This window comes from Chiloscyllium plagiosum, chromosome 20 (genome assembly GCF_004010195.1).
Source record: "Chiloscyllium plagiosum isolate BGI_BamShark_2017 chromosome 20, ASM401019v2, whole genome shotgun sequence".
Taxonomy (NCBI): Eukaryota; Metazoa; Chordata; class Chondrichthyes; order Orectolobiformes; family Hemiscylliidae; genus Chiloscyllium; species Chiloscyllium plagiosum.
The window spans coordinates 43,459,649-43,485,390 of record NC_057729.1 but is presented as its reverse complement, the minus strand read 5'-3'; the positions used below and the strand labels follow the sequence as shown (position 1 = coordinate 43,485,390).

The following is a 25,742-nucleotide window of genomic DNA, read 5'->3' as shown; positions in this document are numbered from 1 at the left end:
GCACACTAGCTTTCGGAGCGATGCTTCTTCATCACCTGATGAAGGAGCGTCGCTCCGAAAGCTAGTGTGCTTCTAATTAAACCTGTTGGACTATAACCTGGTGTTGTGTGATTTTTAACTTTCTTGAACCTATTCATACACATACTAAAACATCTGCCTGATGGGATCGGATGGGGTCTTTGATTATGTTGGTTGCTTTTGCGAGGTAGCAGGAAATATAGGTGGAGACAAAGAATGGAAGGTTAGTTTGCGTGCTATAACCCTAACGTTGGTGACTGCTGGTTTTATACTATCTAAACCCTTGCCTTGGGTGAAGGCTTCAAACTGGGAACAAACTTTGACCACTTGCCTTTCCTGCAGTTCCCAAATTAAAGTCAAAAATTCAAGTCACTACAGAAATAAAAATCATTTACTTCAAATTCTTGCCCCTACTCTTACTCTAGTACAAACCACAAACAACTGCCCCAAAATTATTTAAGATGGACAAATGTAACAAATACAGAATGTACAGTACAAATTAGAAACTGCTCCAGAAACTGAGCAGATCTGGCAGCATCTGTGGACAGAGAGTTAACATTTCTCAGAACAACTAGTTCAATACTGCCAATCTTACAAAGTTTGTGCAGCAATTTCTGTTTTTGTTTCAGATCTTCAGCATTTGCAGTTCTTTGATTTATTTTACAGAATATAAGATGATGCACTTAGACATCCAGATACAAAACACAGAAGTAGGAAGAGGTCAAACAGACTCTCAAGCCTGCTTTGCCACAATGAATGATGAGGATTCATCCTCCAATTTTATGTTTTTGCCTGGTCCCCATTATCCCTGTCCCTGAATGTTCAACCACCAGTCAACCTCATTCATGAATATACTTAACGACTGAGCAGGAAAAGCTCACAGGTATGCAGAACTCCAATGATTCACACCTCTCTGAATGAACTGTTTAGCTCAAAGAATCTGTTTGGTATCATCTTTGATCTAATGGAGCAATTTTATTAATAATCACTGACTTTGCGCCATTTTAATCTGAATGGTCATTGTGACAGATGAGAAATACATTTTTCTTCTCTTCTATTTCTACTGCTAGGCACCACAAGCAGGAAAACAACAACAAAAATGCATAAATCATAAATGAAACAGAGAAAATTAACATCTCCAGCTTCTTTGTCAACTTATTCTGTACTGTGAGCAGAGGAAAGCGTTTAGTAAGCATATCTTGCTTTGATCGAGATTATTGTGACAGGAGAAATCCATACATGGGTAAACTAGCTCAAATCAGATTTGTCCCTGAAAGGTTACTGCCACTCTTTCAGCAACAGGCAAGAACAGCCACTTAAACCTCCATTTCCACAGCTGCTGTAATGACCAAAGACTTTCACAGTGGCAGATGCAACATTCACTAAGCCATCAGCTGCTAAATTGTGGATTTCATTGCAATATTTTATTAACCATTTAAACTAGGCAGCCAGTTATCCTGGATCACAAGCACAAGATGTGAGATAGTCCACCAGATATTTTTTTAATTTAAACAGTTGGTTGACGGTTGGTAGTGAAAGCATTCTAAGCTGCTCCTCAATGAAACATTCCAAATTCCAAACCCTCTCAACAGCTGTCCATCAAGCCTATTGGTGGCACACTACTGAAGGCCTGCTTGAAACCACAACAACAAGTGCTCATGTAGTCCTCAATTTGAATGGAATGCACTCTTTAAATCTAAATATTTCCCTAAAAGACTGAAAATGTAAAAGATTTTTCAAAACGTTTTCAGCATTTCAGACAAGTAGTTATCCTTTTTATATGACAGCAACACTGCCTGCCACTAGACCATTTTGATCATAGACACTTGTTAATTTTTAAATAAACTTGTTGAACCTGTGACTTTATTGTTATGAGCAGGACAGATGAAATGATTACCACAGCCTCTTCAGAGAGGACTGTATTTAATGAACCACTATCTCTATTGGTATCACTTTTTGGGCATTCTCTGCTTGTGGCTAAGTTCACCCTCTATGATAACAGCTTTATCACACAAGCTTTATCCTAGACCTCATTACAAACCCTCCTGATGAGGCAACTCCAAAAGCCTCTGCCTCTGGTTTTATCATTGGCAAAAAAACTGTTGTGTTTGTAAACGTCTTAATAGTTTAATTAATTATGACATCTTTGTTCCCTGCATTCACATGACTGCTGACTCCATAATGAATCTATATTAAAGGCAATTCTTAAGCATCTCCATAGAAGGTAGCAGAGATTCAATTAACTAATTATTCACCAAAAAAATAGCAGGAGCATAGAGTTTAAACATTCCTCTGTCTCAAAGTGAGGCTGCAATGTTGTATGGCTCTACTAATTTATCCCTGGCCTGTTCTGAGTTGATGATTTGTGAAGCTACACATCAAGAGAACAATGGACATCATACTGTTTAATTTGTACAGGTCTGAAATGGTCAATACTGAGGAATGTCTTAAACACCATCCACAACGATGTCATATGGACTTGATTGCCAAACAGCTTAGTATCTCAAGGGAGTAAAGCATAATATCCAGGTCCTCTTCACACATTCTGGAGCAATACTTAATAACATACCCTGTAATAAACATGCAATAAACTATTTCTTGCTCAAATCAAGAGCGTCTTTCTGTTAGACCGGCAAGTGGTACTCCTCTACCACACCAGACCCTGAAGTTCACTACGAGAAGATGATGGCGACAGCATGCCTATATGGTGAGGTGAATAATGAGATTCAAGGAGAAGTAGTGAAGAAGGAATCTTATGGCATTCCATCTTTTGTGTAAAAGAATAGAGTTTGCTTAATAATCAGATTCATCCCACTATGATGCATCACAGGCACGCTCAATGAATACAGAAAATTGGGCAAGATCACAGATTCCAGTGAATGTAATGAGGATACTACAGTTCTTCACCAAGGGTGATGTTACTGAATAACCACACTGTTTGGCATAAAATACATAATTATCATTCCATAGAAGGGATGGAGTCCACTTTAGAAAGAAACCAGGAATGTGGAACCTGAGGCAACATCTTGTGCAAACCTTGAACTTTGCATCAGGTTTTAACTGAGACACTGGCTCCCTTTGCAATTACAGAAAGCTAAACTACATCACAGTCTTGCTGTGATGTAATCCCATTTGCTACTTTTTCAGTACATTAACATTTACTTAACATTTTTCTTCTGCACAATTATCTCATTCTCTACCAATTGTGAACAGATACTTGTGGCTGTACATTCCATATTTTAATAGCTTGGCATGATATAACACCATAAACTGCTTTATAATCATAAAAAAAATTAAAACGATCAATGTCAAATAGACACAGTAAAGACTCATCAATACATTGCCGACCAGTGAAGGACAAAAGGTTCAGGAAAGGTCAGTCTTACAAAATTTCAGCACTTTCTGCTAAATACTAAATTTGAGTTTGAAAGAAAATAATCAAGGAAAAAAATCAAATGTGCCTGTGCTCGTATTTAATTAAATTCTGTTAATTAAATAAACCTGGAATGGGTGAGTAATGGTGACCAGGAAACAACAAGTTTGGCATAAATAACTCATTTGGTTCACATGTCCTACAGACAAGGAAATCTAGCACGCTTATCTGATTTGACTTTTATGTCATTCTACACCCACAAAGTGTGACTCACTCTGAACTGGCCGAACAAGTCACTCAGTTTCCTAAGAATGGACAATAAATGTTGGCCTCACACACTGTGAACGTATAATTTAATGAAAGCAACTTAAATTCTGCTGTTGATAAATCTTAAATCACTCCTTCTGGTTACAATCCACTTTTTTCAAGTCCAATCTTGTACAACTACTGCTTCAGGCTAGCCTCACGTCTGGAGACGAAGTGACCCACAGCTCCTACATACAATGTATCACCACGGCAATATCACTACAAAAGGTAAAATAAATCGCAAGTAATTGGCATCAGTCATCTTCAAATTTAAACTCTATTCCAATACAAACTGCCTCTTGGCATTCATGCCTGAGCAAAGTTGCACAAGAATAACATTTACAATGGATAGGGTGTGGAGAAATGTTTTAGTCACTATGCAATGAAGTAAAATTTCTTCAAAGAAGAATGCACTTGTTAGTGATTTCACTACACAAAGTAAGGCTTCCCCCAAGGGCAGCTGCCTAGTACTTCTGAAATGTTTCACAGGAATGTATGTAGCTGAAGTGAGTGACAAGATGTTTAAAATCTCACTAGCTCCAGTGATTGCAAATCCAGAACCAACCACTTCCCCTGGGCTTTGAGAGGTGGAGGCTGAGAAAAAAAACAACAAACCACTCTCAGCAAATGAGTAAAACAATCAATAGCATCATTTCCTACTGTATTCAAAGCTTTTGTTTTGGACATGGAAAATATTTGTCCTACGTCATGCGTTAACAATTATACAAGCAAATGATTGAAGATTTGGAAACACATAAAAGTGTTTTAAAAAAAAAGTAATGCTTCAAGCTAATGTTGTAAAATCTAAACTCTCCTTCTGGCCTTGAATATCTTTCTCAAATCTGAATACAGGCAAAATTACTTTCAACCCACTGAAGTGAAATTAATTACTTAAGTCCTCGTTCAGCCATTACTAGCTCGATTTAAGCAAATCGGGAATGAAATATTCCAGTCATAAATGTAAATGTATTATAAGCAAGGTATCCCAAAATGATTCTGGAATTATGAAGAAGAGTCACTAGACTCAAAACATTAATTCTGCTCTCTCCCCACAGATGCTGCCAGACCTGCTGAGATTCACCAGCAACTTGTTTTTGTTTCAGATCTCCAGTTCTTTGTTTTATTATATTATTGTATTCTTGTGTTGCTTTCCTGAAACCAGAATGGCCACCCTCATATGGATTAGTAAGTAGCATATGATCAATTGATTTGAAACCCTCAAATAGGTTTATATAACTAATAAATCAATAACTTGCACTTAATAATATACACAAACTTCTGGTTGAACTCTTCATAGCTGCTGCTCATGGAGGGGACATTGAGGTTCTTGGCTCATGGGCACAGTTAGCTCTTAGAGCACTAACATAATCAGTGCCATGAAGCTGTACATTATTTCAATGATCAACTGAATCTCAATTTGTGAATTTGATGTACAACAAACAATGCCCTGACTGACATTCTCCCAGCCAGGGATAATAGGATGGTAAAAAAAATCTCCTATGTGTCACTGCTCTCAGGTTTGCGTTTTAAGGAGAGGCTGATAAGCTGGAACATTTTTCACTGGAGTGAAAGAGATTGAGGGGTGACCTTACAGAGGTTTCCAAAATCATGAGGGGCAGAGATAAGGTGAATAGCAAGGGTTGATGCCCTAGGGTGGGGGAATTCAAAACTAGGGGACATATTTTTAAGGTGAGAAGAGAAAGATTTAAGACAGGTCATAAGGGGCAACTTTTTTTTCCCATGGAGAGTGGTATGCATGTGGAATGTGCCAGAGGAATTGCTGGATGCAGGTACAGTTACAACATTTAAAAGACAGCTGGATAAGTACATGACTAGAAAAGTTTTGGAGGGATATGGGCCAAACGCAGGCAGGTGGGACTGGTTAGTTTGGGAATACAGTCAGCCTGGACTAGTTAGACCGAAGGATCTCTTCCCATGCTGTTTCACTCTTTGACTCTATCTGCTACTTTCATTTGGTTCAGAATACACACCCAGGAAACATGAATAGAAGAATCTCGTTTATACTGTTGTCCATCAGTAAGAAACTCCTACAGGACATTATATATACAATCATACCCTCTCTACCATTGGTATTCAGTGGATAGTGTATGAAGCTGAATGAGGAATATAGGCTGCATTACCTTTATATTAGTCACAACATGGAGAAGAATATTCCCAATGAAGGATTTATTTAGTCAGGAATGGAGGTCTTTACACTAGACCATTATTTGACAAATACAGGACTGCCATCTGTTTGAAGTTCATGCTAAGGATGCCTCACTAAAAACCTGGCTCCATGAATTTAGTCGCAGGATCAGTTCCTGTGCAGATTGGATTGGGCCAACTCATTCCTAAATTCTCGTGCTCTGTACTTTTTTTATGGCACATAAGTAGCAATTTCTACTCCAAAGTAGATTACAGAAAACATGCAAAAAAAAAAAATCAATAGAGAGTGAACAAAAAGGGAGCGTGCAGAATCATCAAGTAGAACACTGCACCTTAAGAGTGCACTGCATGCTTACTAACAGGTGCTGGTTCAATTCCGTAAAGATTTTTTGAACTGACTGCACCAGGTTTACTCATGCAAATAACAGCAAAACTTCCTGTACACTGGGAGAATAATCCGCCGCCTGCAAATATACTTACAAGCAAAATACTGCCAAGGGGAGTAAGTTTCTCCAAAGTCTGTAGATCGCTCGAGGACCCAAAGATCAGGCCGTGGAGAATTTGCAAACTTGATCAGCACGTAAGCCACATGGAAGAGCTGTGAAAGATAAGTTATTTAAATATTTAGAAAGACAGGTTTTGGATAAAACCAGTTTGTCATCATTATGCAGTTGCTATGTTTATTTGTATTGACTTGCGTTAGCATTGATAAACTGATGATCTTGTGAACACATACTGTCATTTCCCTACTAGATTTGATGGGCTGGACTTTCATATTTCCAGTTTCCATAGACGTAGATATACAACTCATTAAAAGCATACATAGTCAGGTTGGAAATGTAAAAGGACATGAAAATCCAAGTTCAGATACATGCTGGAAAGCTCTTAAACTGTTCTAATTGGAAGAATGTTTCCCAAACAATAGGAAAATTTGGCAGGATCTAAAATAGACAGATGATTCATTCCACCACATTGACATCCAGTTGTTGAAGGTGAAAGTTGCTCCCATTACCTTTCACTTTAAGCGACAGCCAGACAAGCAGACTAAACACACTGCACATTCACTACAAATTACACACAACATGCAAAATCCCATAAAATACAAGCAATCCTTTATGTTAGTACACTCTTGTAGCATCTTTCACCAAAAAGACAATGACTTGCATATAGCAAAGTTCTGCAACACCAGCTACTCTTCCATAATCTGCCTAGATAGACATTCTTCTGTGTCAGCCTAGACAAGCACCTGTGTCTTATCATAGATTCATGAGTTGGCCTGAATCTTGATCATAAGAGACATTTTATCTTACTTTTTGAAAATAGTTATCTATGTTTATAATTTAAAAAGACAAAACTGGAAACAGACTACAAAATGAAATATGAATACAAGTTTGTGCCAGTCTTGTTTTTTTCATTTGAGTAAGAGCAGTGTCTCTCTTAATGTACTGCATTGCTAACTCCACTTTAAAAGTGGTGCATGTTATGAATGTTGCTGACATCTGCCTTAGATAGAGTCCATGGGTTATTGTAATGTGGGGAATGGATTGTTGTTGAACCACGCTGTGTGGCCATCAACCATCCACCATATACATACTTAATAACTGGCAAGAAATTGGAAATGTAGATTTCCTTTCCTAGCAAAACAGCAGACCAATTATTATATTGCTAAAGATTTTTTTTCCAGCTGTGTTCAACTCAGACAGCACAAACCAGATTTCCAGGCCCTTTTTAATTTGAAGTCAGATCAGACTCGAAATGTTAACTCTCTGTTTCTCCATCCACAGATGCCACCAGATCTGCTGAGTTTCTCCAGCATTTCCTGTGTCTCCTTTTTGATCAGTTTAGCAGAGTACCAGGCCCGGTGAATGCTCTCATCTACTGGCTAAGTAAGCACCCAGATTCCTCTCTTTTAACAGCTGGAACATAGCTTAAAAAAAAACAGTGCTGCCCCTCCACTGTTCCACTTATTTTGTTTCCCTTCTCCCTGTTCACTCAGAACTGCCTTCACTCTATGGCTTTGTAAGCTCTGTTCCTCTGATTCCCTGGTTCACTCAGGCCATTCTAGCCTCTCACTGACCCCACCCCCAACTAACTTTGGGTGTCTCTTTCTGCATTCCCTCTTGACACACCTGTCCATGTGTCAGAGCAGCAGTCAGACTCTGGAGGTATGGAGTTCTTTCCAGGAAGTGGAATAAACTGGGGAGAGAACCTCTTCTACCAACTACATCCTGGGAGTAGCTCACACTCATTCACATTTGTGTAGTGAAATTACGACTTTCAAAGTGTAAAGCATCTTGACTAAAATTAATAATTTCTAAACTTTTAGATTGGTCTCTATTTATCTCCTGCCCTTAGCACTGGGAAGACATTTCAGTTTGCAACCGTTACTCATTCCTCACTTCTAGTTTTTAAATGGAACTTGCTTTCCTCCACAACATACTCTCATAATCCTTTGATATACTCTTGCACTGCATGTTCTTCATTCTCTACTTTGTACAAAGTTTGAGTCAGGATTGTAAGTTTCTGCTCCTTCACAATCGTATTGAATAGAAGGGGATCTTCTGTCCCCTTAAAGCCTGCCATCAAACTATTAATCTGGATTAGTGGCGCTGGAAGAGCACAGCAGTTCAGGCAGCATCTGAGGAGCAGTAAAATCGACGTTTCGAAACTATTAAAGCTTGTCTATTCCTTCAGTGTAGGATAATCACCATTTATTCTTCCTGCAAACCATAACTGTCAAATTCCATGTTCGACTTCGAGTCATAGAGATGTACAGCATGGAAACAGACCCTTCAGTCCAACCCGTCCACGCCGACCAGATATCCCAACCCAATCTAATCCCACCTGCCAGCACCCGGCCCATATCCCTCCAAACCCTTCCTATTCAGATACCTATCCAAATGCCTCTTAAATGTTGCAATTGTAGCAGCCTCCACCACATCCTCTGGCAGCTCATTCCATACACGTACCACCCTCTGCTACACTATACAATACCCACTACTACCTCAGATTCACACCCCACTCCAAATATTCACTATGAAGCAGCTCACTGCATAACAAATTCCTATGTAAAGAAATTTTGTTTAATCTGCGTCCTCATTTTTTAGGCAACTACCTTGGACCAATGATCATTCATCACTGTCTCTTCGTCCTAAGGAATTAATCTTGCCTCCACCCCGGTCCATGTACACCATTGACATCTTTTACGATTTTAAAGGAAGTTATATTATGTCGCCTGTTTATCCTGCTCCAGTGGAAATAGTCCCAGCACCACAAGGTGAACATATAAATAGGAACTAGGGCCATTCTGCCTCTCAAGCTAACATTGCCATTCAATACGATCATGGCTTGCCTGACTGTAACCTCAGAACTTGCATTCTTGCCTATCTGGATAACCTTTCACTTTCCTGCTTAATAAGAATGAATAGAGTCTAAAATGAGACACGAACTCTGTTTTTACTATTTTTCAGGAAAAGAATTCTAAAGACTTGCCACCCTCAGAAGAAATTTCACCTCAACTCTGTTTTAAACGGGTGGTTCTTGAGTTTTAAACAGTGACCCCGCCCCCAGTTCTGGAATCTCCCAGGAGACAAAACACCTGTTCTCTATTCTCTCTGTAGAAGGCCTTTCCAGATTCAATCAACACCTCTCACTCTTCTAAATTCCAATGGATACAAGCCCAGCATGCCCAACCTTTTCTTGCAAGACAATTCACTCAGAGTCAAAGTTATACAGTATGGCAACAGACCTTTTGGTCTAACCAGTGCGTGCTGAACAGTATCCCAAACTAAATTAGTCCCACCTGCCTGCTCCTGGCCTATATTTCTGCAAACCTTTCCTATTCAGGTGTCCATCCAAATATCTTTAAACGTAATTGTACGTGCACCAACAACTTCCTCAGAAGTTCATTCCACACGCAAACCACCCTCTGCGTAAAACATTTTCCTCTTAGGTCTTTAAATCTCTTTCCTCTCACCTTAAGAATGCATCCCCAGACTTGAAATTTCCCATCTTAGGGAAAAGATAACTACCATCAATGCTATCAATACCTCTCACTATTTTATGAACTTCCATCAGATCACCTCTCAACCTCCTGCGCTCCAGTGAAAAATGTTACAGCTTTTCTTTATAAATCAAACCTTCCATACCCAGCAACATCCTAGTAAATTTCTTCTGAACCTTCTCCAATTTGATAATATCCTTCCCATAACTGGGGAAATCAGTACTCGACACAGTACTCCAGAACAGGCCTCACCAATGTCCTGTACAACCTCAACATTGTGGGTGGCACGGTGGCACAGTGGTTAGCACTGCTGCCTCACAGCGCCGGAGACCCGCCTGGATGCTGCCTGACCTGCTGCGCTTTTCCAGCAACACATTTCCAGCTCTGATCTCCAGCATCTGCAGGCCTCACTTTCTCCCCATACTACAGTGACTGAGCAAATGAAGGCAAGCATGCCAAACGCCTTTTAACCCTGACAATGCGTTATGCAAGACTAATTCCAAATGTCAGTGGGGTGAACATCCCTGAACTGTTCCAAATATATTTACAGTTATCCATGATATCCTTGATATAATCCTTGTGAATTTACACAGTGTAACATTTACGGTTTGAACATTCTTTCTATCGTAGGATATTTAATTCTGTGCGTACACTCTTGCCTTTGTCCTACCACGGGGTTCTACAAATTTCTCATGTCTTCCTTATTTTTGAGAGTCACATCCCTTCTGATAAAACCCAAAATGCTACTGACCTTTTTTAATACACTATCTTTACTGTCATTCATTCCTTCACAGAATTATATATCAAACCCCTAAGTCTTGTCATTCACCAAACACCTATCTGTAACATTCATTTGAACGTATCAGCCCGCTCCCGGTGTGTAATTTTAACCTAGCATGCTGGCAAATATAATCATTTAACTGATGCACATGCAGAATCAGGCTGACCAACTTGTTTGTATTTGTCACAGAAGATAACAAGCTCTTGACCTTCCATGTTAAGAATTTCGAACTCGCTGCATGTGTAGATAGCTATGCTAATTCCTTGCATTTCTCCTAATTTCTGACAAACTGGCCTACCCTAGATCTACGTTAACAAGGCTGCTGCTGTGAATGACGCACAGCTTTATCCATTGCCGCTTCTTGCGTTTTGCTTTGAAGGCAGAAATGACTTGAGATAAAATCTCAAACAGGCCAATGTTTCCCATCGAGATAACAACCCGATTCCCTAAGAGAGCACATATCATTAAGACTTGCATTGATATAACAACTCTTATGACTTCAGGACATTGCAAATGCTGGAGATAATGGGTGAAATTTAACAGCATGCCCTGTGGCAGCTCTGGTAGCAAATGGGGCATTTAATTAGGTGCAGTTCCAACTCCACACAAATTAAGTTTGTGGTGGGAAAAACACATGGTCAGCCTTTCCACCTTGGTGCCAAATAGAGACCATTAATCAAAGCTCACAGAAGGTCCTCATCCTGCTGTAACTAGCATTAACCCAGAAGCAGCAGTGGGCTCACTAAACAGGAGGTTCAACAAGCAGCTGTGCCTGGTTGCTTTTAGTTCCTGGGGGTGATTCTCTTTCAAAGGCCTGATTAAGGAAGCAAGCATCAGGAAGAGCGAGAGGATGCACTGACAACCGACCTTGCTGCTGCCAGAAGTACCCACCACTATTATGATGTAAATTGGACACCAAGTTCTTGTGACCACCCAAAGCAACTAAATAAAGAAATTCAGAAGTTGCTGACAGAGTTTGCCTGCTTTTGCACCAAAATATCCACCATTGGTACCTCACTGACAAATTCTGTATTGAACTTAAACTGCAAGTGAAAATTTACAGTAATTATTCACAAGTTATGCACTAAACATCCGAAAAAGTTCAATTCTTGCCCTCAAGTGCAAGTTTATTTTTAATGAAGTCTCATTTATTGCCAGATAATCTCTCTTGTGCTTGAAACTGAACTTGAAAGAAGTGCGGAATCAGATTCCTTTTCTCTTTGTTAATCCAATCTTTATTTCCCTCACTTCATTTCACTTTCTGTACATAACTTCAGAATGAAATAAATGTATTTGTTTCGACTCTGAGGTTGGCTTTCCCATCCCAAAGTGGGGTCAAACATGTATCGAGAGCACTTCAAAATGATGAGCAAGGCCCATATCTGCATTCTCAGCATCGGCAATTTTCCCTGGTCTAAGATAATGCAGGTTGGGTGGAAGTCTGCATACTGGTGTCTTAATAGAGCTGACACTTTTGCAAAAGTGGGAAATTTAGACTTTCCGCTAGTCAGGTTAGTTAGTTGACTGGCAGGATAAACCAGGGTTTGGAGGCAGGAATCTATACATAACAGTTACAGTAAATATTGCCTACCCGATATCACAAACAAATGATCAAGCCTCAGTTCAGTGGGTGGTAATAGTGCTGTCTGAAAAGGAAAATTACCCTTAAACAAAATGGTTGCATGTTGTTACAATTGACAGCTGTTAAGTTGCCTAGACAATGAATACTACTGTGCAACTGGAAAAGTCTTCAGATGCATTGGAGTGCATCATCCACCAAATTAAATGTAACGTTGCTTTATACAAGAGAGCTATGTGTGAATTTTTTTTTAAATCTCCAGATCTGACAGTATAAACTGTCTTTGATCATTTACCACGTTGGATTTCAGTTTCATAATTTCTTGAAAAGTAGAGTCGCAAGGAGATATGATGGTGAAGGCAGCATTTGGTATGCTTTCCTTTATTAGTCAGAGTATTGAGTACAGGAGTTGGGAGGTCATGTTGTGGCTGTACAGGACATTGGTTAGGCCACTTCTGGAATATTGCGTTCAATTCTGGTCTCCTTCTTATTGGAAAGATGTTGTGAAACTTGAAAGGGTTCAGAAAAGAGTTGCAAGGATGTTGCCAGGGATGGAAGAATTGAGCTGTTTGCGGGAGGTTGAATAGGCTGGGGCTGTTTTCCCTGGAGTGGGGAAGTCCAGAACTAGAGGGCATTGGTTTAGGGTGAGAGGGGAAAGATATAAAAGGTTCCTAAGGGGCAATTTGTTCACACAGAGGGTGTTACATGTATGGAATGAGCTGCCAGAGGAAGTGGTGGAGGCTGGTACAATTGCAGCACTTAAAAGACATCTGGATGGGTGTATGAATAGGAAGCGTTTAAAGGGATATGGACCAAGTGCTGGCAAATGGTGATGAGATGAGGTTAGGCTATCTGGTCAGCATGGACGCATTGGACCGAAGAGTCTCTAAAACTCTATGAATACTCGGCTGATTTACAAGCCAACCTGTCAATACTGCTCAGTGTGGGATTTTAACATAGCTCTCAAGGTGAAGGTGGATTTGCTCATTTTAACAGATTTATAGGCTGATAAGAGCGTTACTGGCTTGACTGGATTATCAAGAAATGTTTGATCATTTCGACTGATGTATGAGCTTTTTAATGATTCCTTCAAGTTATTTTAGGGTTTGAGAGTTCTCCTTATGGTGGATATAGGTGAGAGAGTTGGGGAGTTTGGAAGAAATGGGAGAGAGAAAGGGTGAGGAGTGGTGGTTGGGGACATCTCATACTGACCCATTGGATGAAGGTGTTTTGAATAAATGAGTAAGTTTGACATCAGCTTGCTTCAACGAGGCAAATATAAATCCCACCAGCTGCCAATTGCAAGGAGGAGGCAGGACCACAAAGTTGGGAAATTTCCAATCTCCCAAATCCTACCTCAAACACGGAAATTTAGCCCAATGTGTCTCACTGAGGTGCCTTGAGTCAGATTGGTTGATGACGCACACTGTTGTTCATCCTGCTATAGGGGTTCCATTCTGGTAAGCTCTCATCCACAACTTGCTATTCAAAGGCCCAATGTAACCTACACCAAATAGATATACACACCACACAGCACTTTGCTGCTCACTGTAATGTTGTTTGCGGCTAATGAGTGAAGGTTTTTGATTCTTCTATTTCTTCTTAAATATTTCAAGGAGTAGAGCAACTATTAAACCCATTTCAGCCATTTCCAAAACAGCTCCTTCAGAAGATTTATTGCCTATTTAGAGCCTCGTTGTTTTCAAAGGAAAATGCACAGTGGGTGGTTAAACTCTAACTTGTGTCTGTAAAAATCAGCCTGGCCCCGTGTACCATGATGCTATAAACACTCAGGGCAATAATCAAAAACTACTGTAGGATGAGGCACACCAACTAAAGAAAACGAATTAAATTCCCATATTGACAGATTTCTATTAATTGCTGACAGAGGAATTGCGACTCAGAGAAGGAGCACCTCTGCAATGGTCAAATATATAAGAGAATCCTTAGTCAGTGCAGTAAAGGCTCTTGGATGCCTCATATCGGGACAGAAAATGAATTCTCTCCAAACTGTGAAGTAATCAGCCTCCAACAATCTGAGCATTCATCTCAAAAGGGCAAAACACACAGCTCAGTGTTCAAAATTATCTGCATCAGCAAACGGCACTTTGTGCAAAGAAAATGGCCACATTTCTGTGAGGAAAGATTGACGGAGCAGCATTCCAAAGGATTTTAGCTGGGTCGGCAAGACTGATACTCCTTAGATTTCTCAGTAAATCAGGTATACTGGACAAACCCTCTCCCTGACACCACCAGTACCACCATCACACTTTCCCACAGGACTACAAAACTCAATTTCTCTTGTTGCTTTCCGGATAGATTGGTCTCACAATGTGAAGGGGCACAGGCAGCAAGGAAACTCAATGCCAGCTGACAGGTGGTGCCCACTTTCATTATGCTATCATTACATCATTCTGCCTTTCCTTCCCCCAATCCCACTAAACACCAGAAGGCCCAAGGCCTGGTACCAGCCTACAGTGCTCCTGCTGCTGTTATGCTCCCACTTCCTGATGTATTGGCCTATTCTGGAAAATAGGTTCGCACTGAATGTGTAGCCAAATCATGTTAATGACCATATTCAAATCAGAGAATTGGCTCCTTTGCATCCAGGAGAGAAAAACCAAAAGAAAAATAAATTTGTCATTGAGGTAAGAGGAGGAAAACATAAAAGGTTATTGCAGTAATCGAGTGAATGTTTTAACCAATCATTATTCCAATTCTTCAAAAAAACTATAATCCACACATATCTTTGTTTAAAAAGGTGGCATTTTGCAAAAAAATTAGAAGTGGAAACTTTTAAAAATGATATATGGCCTATTAATGCTGTAGGACTACCTCTCCAAAAATCTCCTAGTGGGGATTATAACAGCACATGGGAAGCCAGATAAATCTGAGGGAGAAAGAAAGTGACAGTTACGCTGAAAGAATTAGATTGAAAAGGGGAGGGAGGCGGCTCACATGGAATATGACCTCCTGTGGGACCCCCATAGCTTGTTTCTCGTCTCTAGATTCTGCGATTCAATCACAAAAGGGAAGCATTTCAGCAGCAGGGCATCCAGGAATTACCTCGTACACTGTCGACTTTTGAAAAATAAATTCAAATTTCCTAACGCAGGCAAGGATGGCCTGTGTTAAGATTTGCAAACTGGAACCGATCAATTCTACAGTATGTTTTCCCCAGATTTGAATTGCATTGCTGCACCTTTAGTTATTGAAACAACCGAATAAATTCCAAAGTTCTTGTACAAAACTAGGAACAAAAACATGTTCCAACTGTAAATTTGGCAGGGATTTGACATAATTGTACATAAATCACTTCTGACTGTGTGGCTGGTTGATTAATTCAGTTGATTCTTCAGGTCAACCTTCTGGCACTCACTAGGGCATGTTTGAGCAGAGGACAGTGCCACACACTGAGCTTTCTCATGTCGGAAGGATTATCTTTTATTTTCTGTTTTGTTTTCTGGGAGCAAACATTTACCAGTGGCGAGTACGGAAATGACCCAAAATACACCCATCATTCTGCACAGGACCATGTCAGTGAGTGAAACTAAAATTGCTTTTTATTCCCCTTTCCTAATTGAATTCCCAGCACTTAGCAGCAGCACTCAAAAGGCAAAAGGTTTTTTAAAGAAGTGTTAGTTTAAACTTACTCCTTCACAGGCAATTCATACATACCTAAAGCTGAAATATCTGGACCAACAGATTGAACCATCACAGTACCTACTCATGGCCTTATATAGACTAAACACTGCACAAATATGCACCGGCTACAACATTACAAATGTGCTGTACACAGCCAGCAAGATGACGCACTTTCTTCCATCCCCCACACACAGATTTTATGCTCTAATTATAACAGGAGAGCTGAACGATCAAATAAAAACGATTACTAACAGTGACTGCGCAATATATTGGGCATCATTTTAACTTTGGCATGACGTTTCAGAAAGTGACAGTGCTATGCGCCACTCCCCCTCTTTCCAGTTTCCCACACAAATATAGACAAAAAGTCTGAGTGATAGCATGGGAAACACGTGTGATTCTGAAGTGGGAGAAGCTTTCCTTAGGTGATACCCACTGTCAGTTAACTGCAGCTGCCTGATATTGCAGAAGAATCTCCTGCATAAGGAAAGGGACAGTCCACATCACGGGCACAGCTTTGCTGTCAAATGCTGGTGTCCATCCTTTGTGATGCCATTCCTGCATGGCAGCAACTTGAACAGCCTCCTTCACTCGTGCTGCATACGGCTGGCAATGGTATTGCAGCGTGCAGGGACTCCCCATGCAGAGAGCACGACAAGCCAACCTATGTGGGAATGCTTGTGGGATCCCTTCTTTAATGGCATTCAAGGGAGCTGACATCAGGAAGTGGGAGAGGGACACAAAGAGCCAATCCCTGCCCTTGGTTGCCAGCCTTCCATGGTGTTCTCCATTGCCAAGTCTACTCCTTGAGTCAGGTCCCATTGTAATTCACCTGTACCTCATCACTTCCTCAGTGAGGCTACCCAATACAGGGCAGCAGTCAGTCTCTGATCGGCTGGCATGCCTCAGTTGCTGGGCAATTAAGTACCGAGGTGGCAGAGGACATTTCTCTACTTATGTGGGGATCACTGAGCAGTAATTAATGCCCATTTTCTATTTGCACATAAGAAGGTGGTAGTGAGCTGCCTTCTTGAACCATGGCAGTCTACCTGCTGTGGGTTTATCCACAATTTCTTTAGGGAGGGAATTTGAGGATTTTGATCCAGCGATAGTGAAGGAACAGCAATATATTTCCAAGTCAGCATTGTGAGTGGATTGGAGGGGATCTTACAGATAATGGTGTTCCCAAGTATCTGCTGCCCTTGTCCTTCTAGATAGAAGTGATTATGGGTTTGGAAGGTGTTGTCTGAGGATCCGTGGTGATTTTCTGCAGTGCATCTTGTTTATAGTACATACTGCAGCTACTGGGTATCAGTGATGGAGGGAGTGGATGTTTGTGGAAATGGTGCCAATCAAGGATTTGGTGCCAAACCACATGGATTTGGAATTTTCTCAAAAAGGGAAAAGGCCTGGGTTTCACCTGTCCCTTCCACAGGATTCTGCCCCATGAACATTTTCCAAACCTAGGAGCCCCAAGACTATTAGATGGGACCAAAGTTGTATTCAATTTCTTCTCCCAGTTTTGGGTATCATCTCTTCACAAAGGGAGTGGAAGAAGGCCACATTGCCAACATAGCTCAATATATTGACACACATTTTGGTCTCACCAAGGGAAGCACGCAAATCTGGTCCCCTTGGGTGTGTGGAGAACCTTGCTGAAAATGTGTTGCTGGAAAAGCGCAGCAGGTCAGGCAGCATCCAAGGAACAGGAGAATCGACGTTTCGGGTATAAGCCCTTCTTCAGGAGAACCTTTCCCATTCAGTTCCCTAGGTTTTATTGTTGTATTCTCTTCCACAGGCACCAACCATCCAGGTGCCCTCACATCGGAGAACTGACTGGATAATATCAGGCACTGGGTCTAGTTCAAAAACCAATCCAAAATTACTACAACTTTCAGGCTGAAAATGCCATGCTTGAATGGATGTCCACCACAATCATATTAGCAAGCCAAACTTCATGGCGGAGAACCTCAGATTCACAAGTGCTTCTTGGATGAAGTAAAAATGTGTTGAAATCCCTGCCAAGCAAAGGAATCAAAATCTTTGGAAAAGTAGGCAATAAAAAGACATATTTGAAAAATAAATCGCAATTAAATTGTATATCTGGAAAGTATTACATCAAAAGCTAAAGGCAACAAACTCAATTGTTTCAAAGGGATTGTTTTTTATTCTTTCACAGGACATGGGTGTTGCTGCCTGGACTAGAATTTATTGCCATTTATTCCTGAACCACACCCTGAGATGTTTGCAAGCCGTTTGAGGATGAGAGAGAAAATGACAAAGCTATCGAAAAAGTGCAGGCTCTTGAAAAAGCTTGAAGAGTTGTAGTGGACTGAACGCCTTCTGTGCTGTATTATTAAACCATTCAAGGTTAGCGTTGTAAACTATAAAAGAATTACACAGTGAAAAAAACAGTTCTATGTACATGAAATACATCCCGTTAGTTGTGCTAATCAAATTTCACAGCTGATTGTATTTTGTTTTAAACTCCACAACTAAATTTGTTTAATGGAGTGATGAGGGGGAGTTGGTTATAAGCAAATAAAGATGAAAGTTAAACTGCACTTCCTGACTATTGTTCCTTTACCTCTCCTGAATTATATTGGTTTGACATAGATTCTCAGGCAGATGTAAGAAACTCCCTTCCCAGCCTGGAGCTGCACTCAATGTAATTGCACAGAATTGGTGTTGCGAAAAAAAGTGGTATCAGACTTGAAACATTACCACTCAGTTTCTCTCTTCACAGCTGATGACAGACTTGCTGAGTTTCTCCATAATTTTCTATGTTTGCATGACAGCAGAATTGGCACAAATCCTACTTTTCCTACTCCTGATTCACATCATCAAAGCTCAGAGTTAGCCATGGAGTTTCTATCTTTCTAATATGTTGTGAAACAAATATAAAAACATATAAAAGTGGCAAATGGCAACAATAATAACGTTCATTTATAGTATACCTGCAACATAGTAAGAAGTCAGCTTAATGGTGCAATCAAACAGAAAACTGACACTAAGTGGCATTAAGAGATAAGAGTATGTCTGGTCACAGAGGTGCATGCCACCCTGACTTGGAACTGTATTGGTGTTCCTCCACAGTCACTGGAGAATGATCACCCTAACTGCACAGAGGGGCAAATGTACTATCCCTTGGACTGCAGTGGCTCAAATGATTACTTCTCAATGGCAATCAGGAATGGCCAAGAAGTAGGATGCCCAACATGGTTTTCATTCATGTGTGCATTCAGGTTGTGGAGCATTTTAAAAGGAGGAGAAAGATGTAGGGAGGAAATGCCAGATTTTGTGGGCCCAGCCAGCTGAAGACAGAGGCACCACTGATGAAGTGATTAAAAATTAAGAGATTAAATAAGGACACAGGACTCTATCAATCTCAATTTTAAAACAAATAGTTGATCTAGTTTCAATCACCATTTGCAGAAAAGAGTTCTGAACGCGCGTGCGAGAGAGAGAGAGCACGAGAGAAAAAGAGAGAGAGTGTGAGTGAGTGAGAACGTGAGTGTGAGAGAGAAAGGAAACATTTCCCAAGTTCATTTCTCAAAGTCCTGGCTCCATGCAGCCTCCTATCGGACACTGTCCGATTAGTAAAAAAAAGTTTACCCCTTCATATTTTGAAAAGTTTTGACCAAATCAGCTCCAATCTTTCTAACTTTGCCCAGGTATCATTCTAACAAATCTTTGCAATATTCCCTCCCAGGTCAATAAACATTACGCAAGGTGAAATAAGGCCAATAATGAACTGCCCAGAATGGCTCACGATATTTAAATTACAATCAGAGGATTTTGTATAGTTGAAGCCTGATTATTTCAATCCTTTTGCATTCCAAGATTTAAAAAGCACAAAGATCTCAAATTCAAAGGACTGGAGGACATAGCAGAGAGGACGCAAGGCCATGGATTAATACTAATAATATTCTACCATGTTAGAGAACTTTAAATTTTAAGTGACAGTCGGTTGACACCAGAAATTTGTAGCATTCGTTGCAAATTGCCGAAATTGAATGACTTGCTACAGCCGTGACTGTTTCTTTAAATTCTGTTGTTGTTACAAATGTCTTAGTTTAAATGAGGTTTAAATTAAGGATATACTTTGGAACCACTATTTTGCAAATGTATTAGTCTCTCTGAGCGGATAACTAATACAATAAAAATAAAGCAACACAAAACAAAACCCCATGAACGAGAACCCTTTTATATGTTTAAAAAAAAAAGGCTCTACCAAACTCAACAGTGACAGCAGGAAAACCAAACAGGAGTGGCACAATGGCTCAGTGGTTAGCACTATTGCCTCACAGTGCCAGCTACCCAGGTTCGATTCCACCCTCGGTTGATTGTTTGTGTGGAGTTTGCACATTTTCCGTGTGCTTCCTCCGACTGTTCCAGTTTAAAGATGTGCAGGTTAGGTGGATTGACCATGCTAAATTGCCCACAGTATCCAAGGGATACGTAGGTTAGGTGGATTAGCCATGGGAAATGTGTGGTTACAGGATCTAGGTTAGTGGGTGTGGTGAAAGGGTTAAAATTATGTCCCAATACATGTGTGAATCATAATGTAACACATGTATTGGGCCAAGCAATGGAGGATACGTAGGTTAGGTGGATTAGCCATGGGAAATGTGTGGTTACAGGGATCTAGGTTAGTGGGGTCGGTCTTGGTGGGATGCTTGTCAGGGTGTTGGTGTGGCCTCAAATGGGCCGAATGGCCTGCTTCCACACTGTAGGGATTCTATTATTCCACAATTAGGAGATGCAAACTAAATATTTAAACTATTTTTAAAGTAGGGATCTGTGTCATATAAACAGATTCATTACAACACAAAGAACAGCAAAGCAAATACTAAAATAGATAATTGCAGAAAAAAAAAGAACATAGGAAGAAAATATAAACCTTAGTTTCTTTCCAGGCAACTTCTTATTACATGTGTTTGTCAAGCTTGAGATAGTAATTCAATCAAAGGATTTCTGATATGAAAGTCACTGTAGTAGATTAATCTTCATATTTCCTTTCTTAGGCATACCTTTCTAATTCCCAACTAGTACCATCTGGAAGGATAAGGGTATTTGCTACATTGAAGTCCACCCCCAACAATTTACACAGTATCCTCACTCAGAGCTCTACCCCTAGTCCTTTATTGTCTCTAGATTAGAATCTTAAAATTCCCTGACTAACAGCACTGTAGGTATCCCTAGGTCTGCAACAACTTAAGTGCCTCACCCCACATTCCCAGGGATGGTTAGGGATGGGAAATCAATTCGGACTTTGTCAGTGGCACCTACATCCAGCAAATGAATAATGGAAAAAATATTAACCTTGAACTGAACTGAACTGAACTGGGGCGGCACGGTGGCAGTGGTCAGCACTGCTGCCTCACAGCGCCAGAGACCCGGGTTCAATTTCCACCTCAGGCAACATTCTCTCAGTGTCTGCGTGGGTTTCTTCCGGGTGCTCCGGTTTCCTCCCACAGTCCAAAAACGTGCAGGTTAGGTGAATTGGCCATGCTAAATTGCCCGCAGTGTTAGGTGAAGGGGTAAATGTAGGGGAATAGATCTGGGTGGGTTGCTCTTTGGAGGATCGGTGTGGACTTGTTGGGCCGAAGGGCCTGTTTCCACACTAAGTAATCTAACCTAATCTGAAAACATTCATTAATGCTTCAGAGAGACAGATGTTCCCATTGAGAGAGCCAGCACTCTAAGGGTTAATCCAATGGCAACAACTAAAGAGAAAAAGTTTTCTGTCAGTAAAAAAAATGCTGTGTAAGGATTAGCGCACACACAGAGTTCACTGCAAACTGTCACTTTGAGGGGAACAGCTCGAGGGTGATGTATTCCAATACAATACGTTTGCATAGCTCGGCAAGTTTAATTAGTATTCAGAGCTTCTGGCACTTTATAAACCTTACAAATTGTGGTCCTCTCTAAGAAATAGTTGAAATATTTTATCCAAACCCGAGACTGTAGAAAGAAAGATGCACTCCTTCATCAATAGTTATTAATTCCAATACATTCTGTGGAAGATTTATCTGTGTGTTAATGCAACTTGGCTCCCAAGTAGTTTTACACATGTACTTGCAATTTTCTTAGGTTGACACTCAACACTCACACCAGGTTCAATCAAGCTGGTTTTCATCAAAACGTAAGGTTGTGGGATGAACATTCCGGCACTGTGTGGAATGGAGGGGAGGGAATAGATTAGCCATATGCTTCAGTATCACAGCTGCATACAACCCCATTCAGACAGTGTCACACTGAGCTTCTATGTATACGTCCCACAGATCCCTAGAATGCCAATCCAAAACACAATATCTTACAAAACTTTTGCCTCTCGCCTCTCCATCCCAACCCCCATCCACAGCCCCAGGCACAACGACGAGATACTGAAAGTTCACAGCTGACCTTCATATGGGAAAAGCTCCTCTCGAGTGTGGTCAAATTATTAAGGCTGTAATTACAACGGAGTGTCAAATCATTTGAAGCTGAGCCTCAATGAGAGAACTGCCACTTTGACTCAACCCTCTCTTCCTCTTTAGATATTAGCAAACAATATCATGCCTCTCAAAAATATTAACATGCTGCAAGTCAAATCACACACTCGGATACAGATTCACTTTCATTCTAGTTCAAAGAACCTTGCTCGCTTGATGTTTCATGGGATTAAGAGACGGAAATTGCTGCAGGCAAGGAGCCTCACTAGACCTGCATGCAGGGCTTAGAATCAGTGATACTGGGTTGTAGTTCTAATTCTGACCCTTGTTCAGACCTAAGAAAGCCTTGCAATTTAAACATCTGCTTGCATAAAGCCACATAACTCCACCCTCTCAACCACTTCCAACGATTACCACCAGCACTTTCAAGTGCACACGATAGAACTGACTGTAGAAACCATACAGATGCTGTGCTGTGCGGCAGTAAATGTGAATGTTGAATTTACCTGGAATACTAGTTAAATTCAATCATTCAAGGCAACCATGTCCATTCTCATTTGCCTATATTATCAGATACTGGTTGGCACAACCAAATCAACTTTGCTTTCCAAGCAAAATACATTGATTGTTTCAAACTTCCAAGCATCAAAGAGATACACGACAAGCTGCGGTTAATTCTCCAATTCTCAACCCCCAACTTGCCTTTGCAGCAGTCTATCTCCTAGCACTTGCACCCACTCCCGCACTTCCAGCATCAAATTTTTGACCTAATCAGGGAGTTAAAATTGTTTGGGCCTCAGGCTTGCCCCTTGAACCTTGTTAAAATTCAACCTTCTACCATCACGTTACTTCAGGGAGGAGAAAGTGAGGTCTGCAGATGCTGGAGATCAGAGATGGAAATGTGTTGCTGGAAAAGCGCAGCAGGTCAGGCAGCATCTAGGGAACAGGAGAATCGACGTTTCGGGCATTAGCCTGAAGAAGGGCTAATGCCCGAAACGTCGATTCTCCTGTTCCCTAGATGCTGCCTGACCTGCTGCGCTTTTCCAGCAACACATTTCCATCACATTACTTCAAATACCATAGCAAGCAACATAGGCACGAAAAAAATCACCAAAAATTATATGTGGCTGCACCAAATTCCACAGACTTACCAAGATCATTGAAAATCACCAAAATTACCTTACAGAAGCAGTAGATTCCTAGGAATATTGCATGGCTCATACATTATAATTTAAATCTAATCAATTTGCTGGAAATAACTTAGTGAGGGTTATCAAAACAACCTCGCTTGGACAAAGTTCTAAACAAGTTGGCATTTCTACTCCCTCCTCCCCAGTCAAGGTTGTGGTAAGTTTGTGGAAATTTTGTTTGGAGCTAAATATTTCCCCAAGATTTGCAGGATCAGGTTTTATCTGTTGTCCTGATCCCAGTCCAGTTGCCACTAATGGATTTTGATAAATATGCAAAGTTTCCTCACGAATCTCTGCCAAGCCCAGCAATGCTCAGAAATAAGCAACGTCACAGAAAATATTTGTCATACCGTAAAGAATACCAGACCAAGGAGAGCCGATGAGTCCTCAGGATCTGACTGAAATAGCTCCTTGAGGCCTTGGACTGGTCAGTGGACAAGGGAAAGGGGGCTAAGGGAAAGGGAAAAATGTATGAACTACAGGGTGCTTACATTATAATGGACATTGTGCTATTGAGTCATTGAGAGAGCTTTTGATAGAGCTTAAAAGGTGCGTCAATAGTCCTCTCCTGAAGCCTTCCACCAATGTTACACAAGAGGCCAAGGAAATTGGGATGGATTAGCACACTGTACAACAGAGGCAATTCAAATCCTTAGGTCTCGTCATTTTGCTGCCCAGCTGAAAAACTATTTGATCTCTCAAGTCTACAGAACTTGGCAAGGTTAAACATCTAAAATTGGCAACCAACACCCAACAATTACGATCTGTGTGTTTTTTTCTGCACCACATCATCCTTGCTCTGATGTTCGGTAATGTGCGTTTGATTAACTGCCTTTTTGAAATATTAATTACAGCACCCCAGTGATTCAGGGGACAAATAAAACCCACTTCAGGAGTCATGGAGACCACAAAATCAGAGCACGCCCGCTGTAAACCGAGCTAGCTGATCTTAGCGAAGATTGAAACACCCTAGTGGTGGGTGAAGAGCAAACAAACCAGGGCTTGATCATTACCATCCATTCACACTGGAAAATGCATAAATTTGAATTTATTGTGCAAGAAATGGAACAGAGATACCAAGGAAGGGAAAGGAGGAGTCAGAGATAGACCAGTTGAAAGTGAGGAATAGGATGGAAACCTGAAGTAAAACTGATCATTTTTTCCAATTCCAAGTGAAAAGAAGCAGCATGGATAATGTCATCAACTTGTTTAGAAAAAATCTGCTCACTGTCACTCAGTGTGGCTCCATCAGAGTCCTGAGCTTCTGACTGGAATGCAATCTGATTGCAAACATGGAGGAAAAAAGCTTAAACTCCAGAGTTAAGGAGATTGGCATCAAGGTCACATCTGACCAAGTGTAGCATGAAGGAGGGGCTCTTATGTGGCCTGACAAAAGGTGCCTGAAAAGGCTGATTAAAAGTATCTAGAAAGGAGGATAAACGGCCCTTGTGGTGCAGTGGTAGTATCCTTACTTCTCAGCCAGAAGGTCCAGGTTCTCCAGAGATGTGTCGTAACTGCATGCCGATGAGAAAATATCTAGCATCAAAGAGCCCCAGCGAAACTGGAGCCAATGGGAATCGGGAGAAGCTCTTCACTGATTGGACTCACACCCAGCTTAAGGAAGATAGTTGTGGTTGTTGAACCCAATGATTGACAATGTGCAGCACCTTTTGAAATTCCTCAGATATCGAAGCTGTCCATGCCAATATCCAGATTTGAACTGACAACTGACAAATAACATTTGCAGCCCACGAGTGCCGAGCAAAGACAATCTCCAACAAGAGATAATCTAACCTTTGCCTCTCACCATTCAATGGCATCACCATTGCTCAATCATTGACCATCAACATTTTGATTCTGGATTAGTGGTGATGGAAGAGCACAGCAGTTCTAGCTGTTCCTGATGAAGGGCTTTTGCCCGAAACGTCGATTTTAATGCTTCTCGGATGCTGCCTGAACTGCTGTGCTTTTCCAGCACCACTAATCCGTAATCTGGTTTCCAGCATCTGCAGTCATTGTTTTTACCTCATCAACATTTTGATGGCTACCACTGACCACAAAGTGGACCAACCAAATAAATACTGCAGCTACAAGAACAGGTCAGTCAAGATGATATGTATCAAGTAACTCACCTCCCGAGTCCCCACCAGCAGTCAAACATCCAGAAGGCATGAGTCAGGAGTGTGATGGAAGTCTCGCTAGTTGCCCAGACGAGTGCTGTTCCAACAACCCTAGAAGCTTGAC

The 25,742-nt window shown here is 40.9% G+C and overlaps 1 protein-coding gene across 1 annotated transcript in view; it reads right to left on the bottom strand.

Annotated features, from left to right (window-relative positions):
• Positions 1 to 25,742, bottom strand: part of lama5 (laminin, alpha 5) — a 300,746-nt gene that overhangs the window by 198,387 nt on the left and 76,617 nt on the right. The window contains exon 3 of the mRNA XM_043710073.1: positions 6,344 to 6,461. Within this exon, the coding sequence (XP_043566008.1) occupies positions 6,344 to 6,461 (118 nt within the window). The remainder of the gene's footprint in view (positions 1 to 6,343; positions 6,462 to 25,742) is intronic.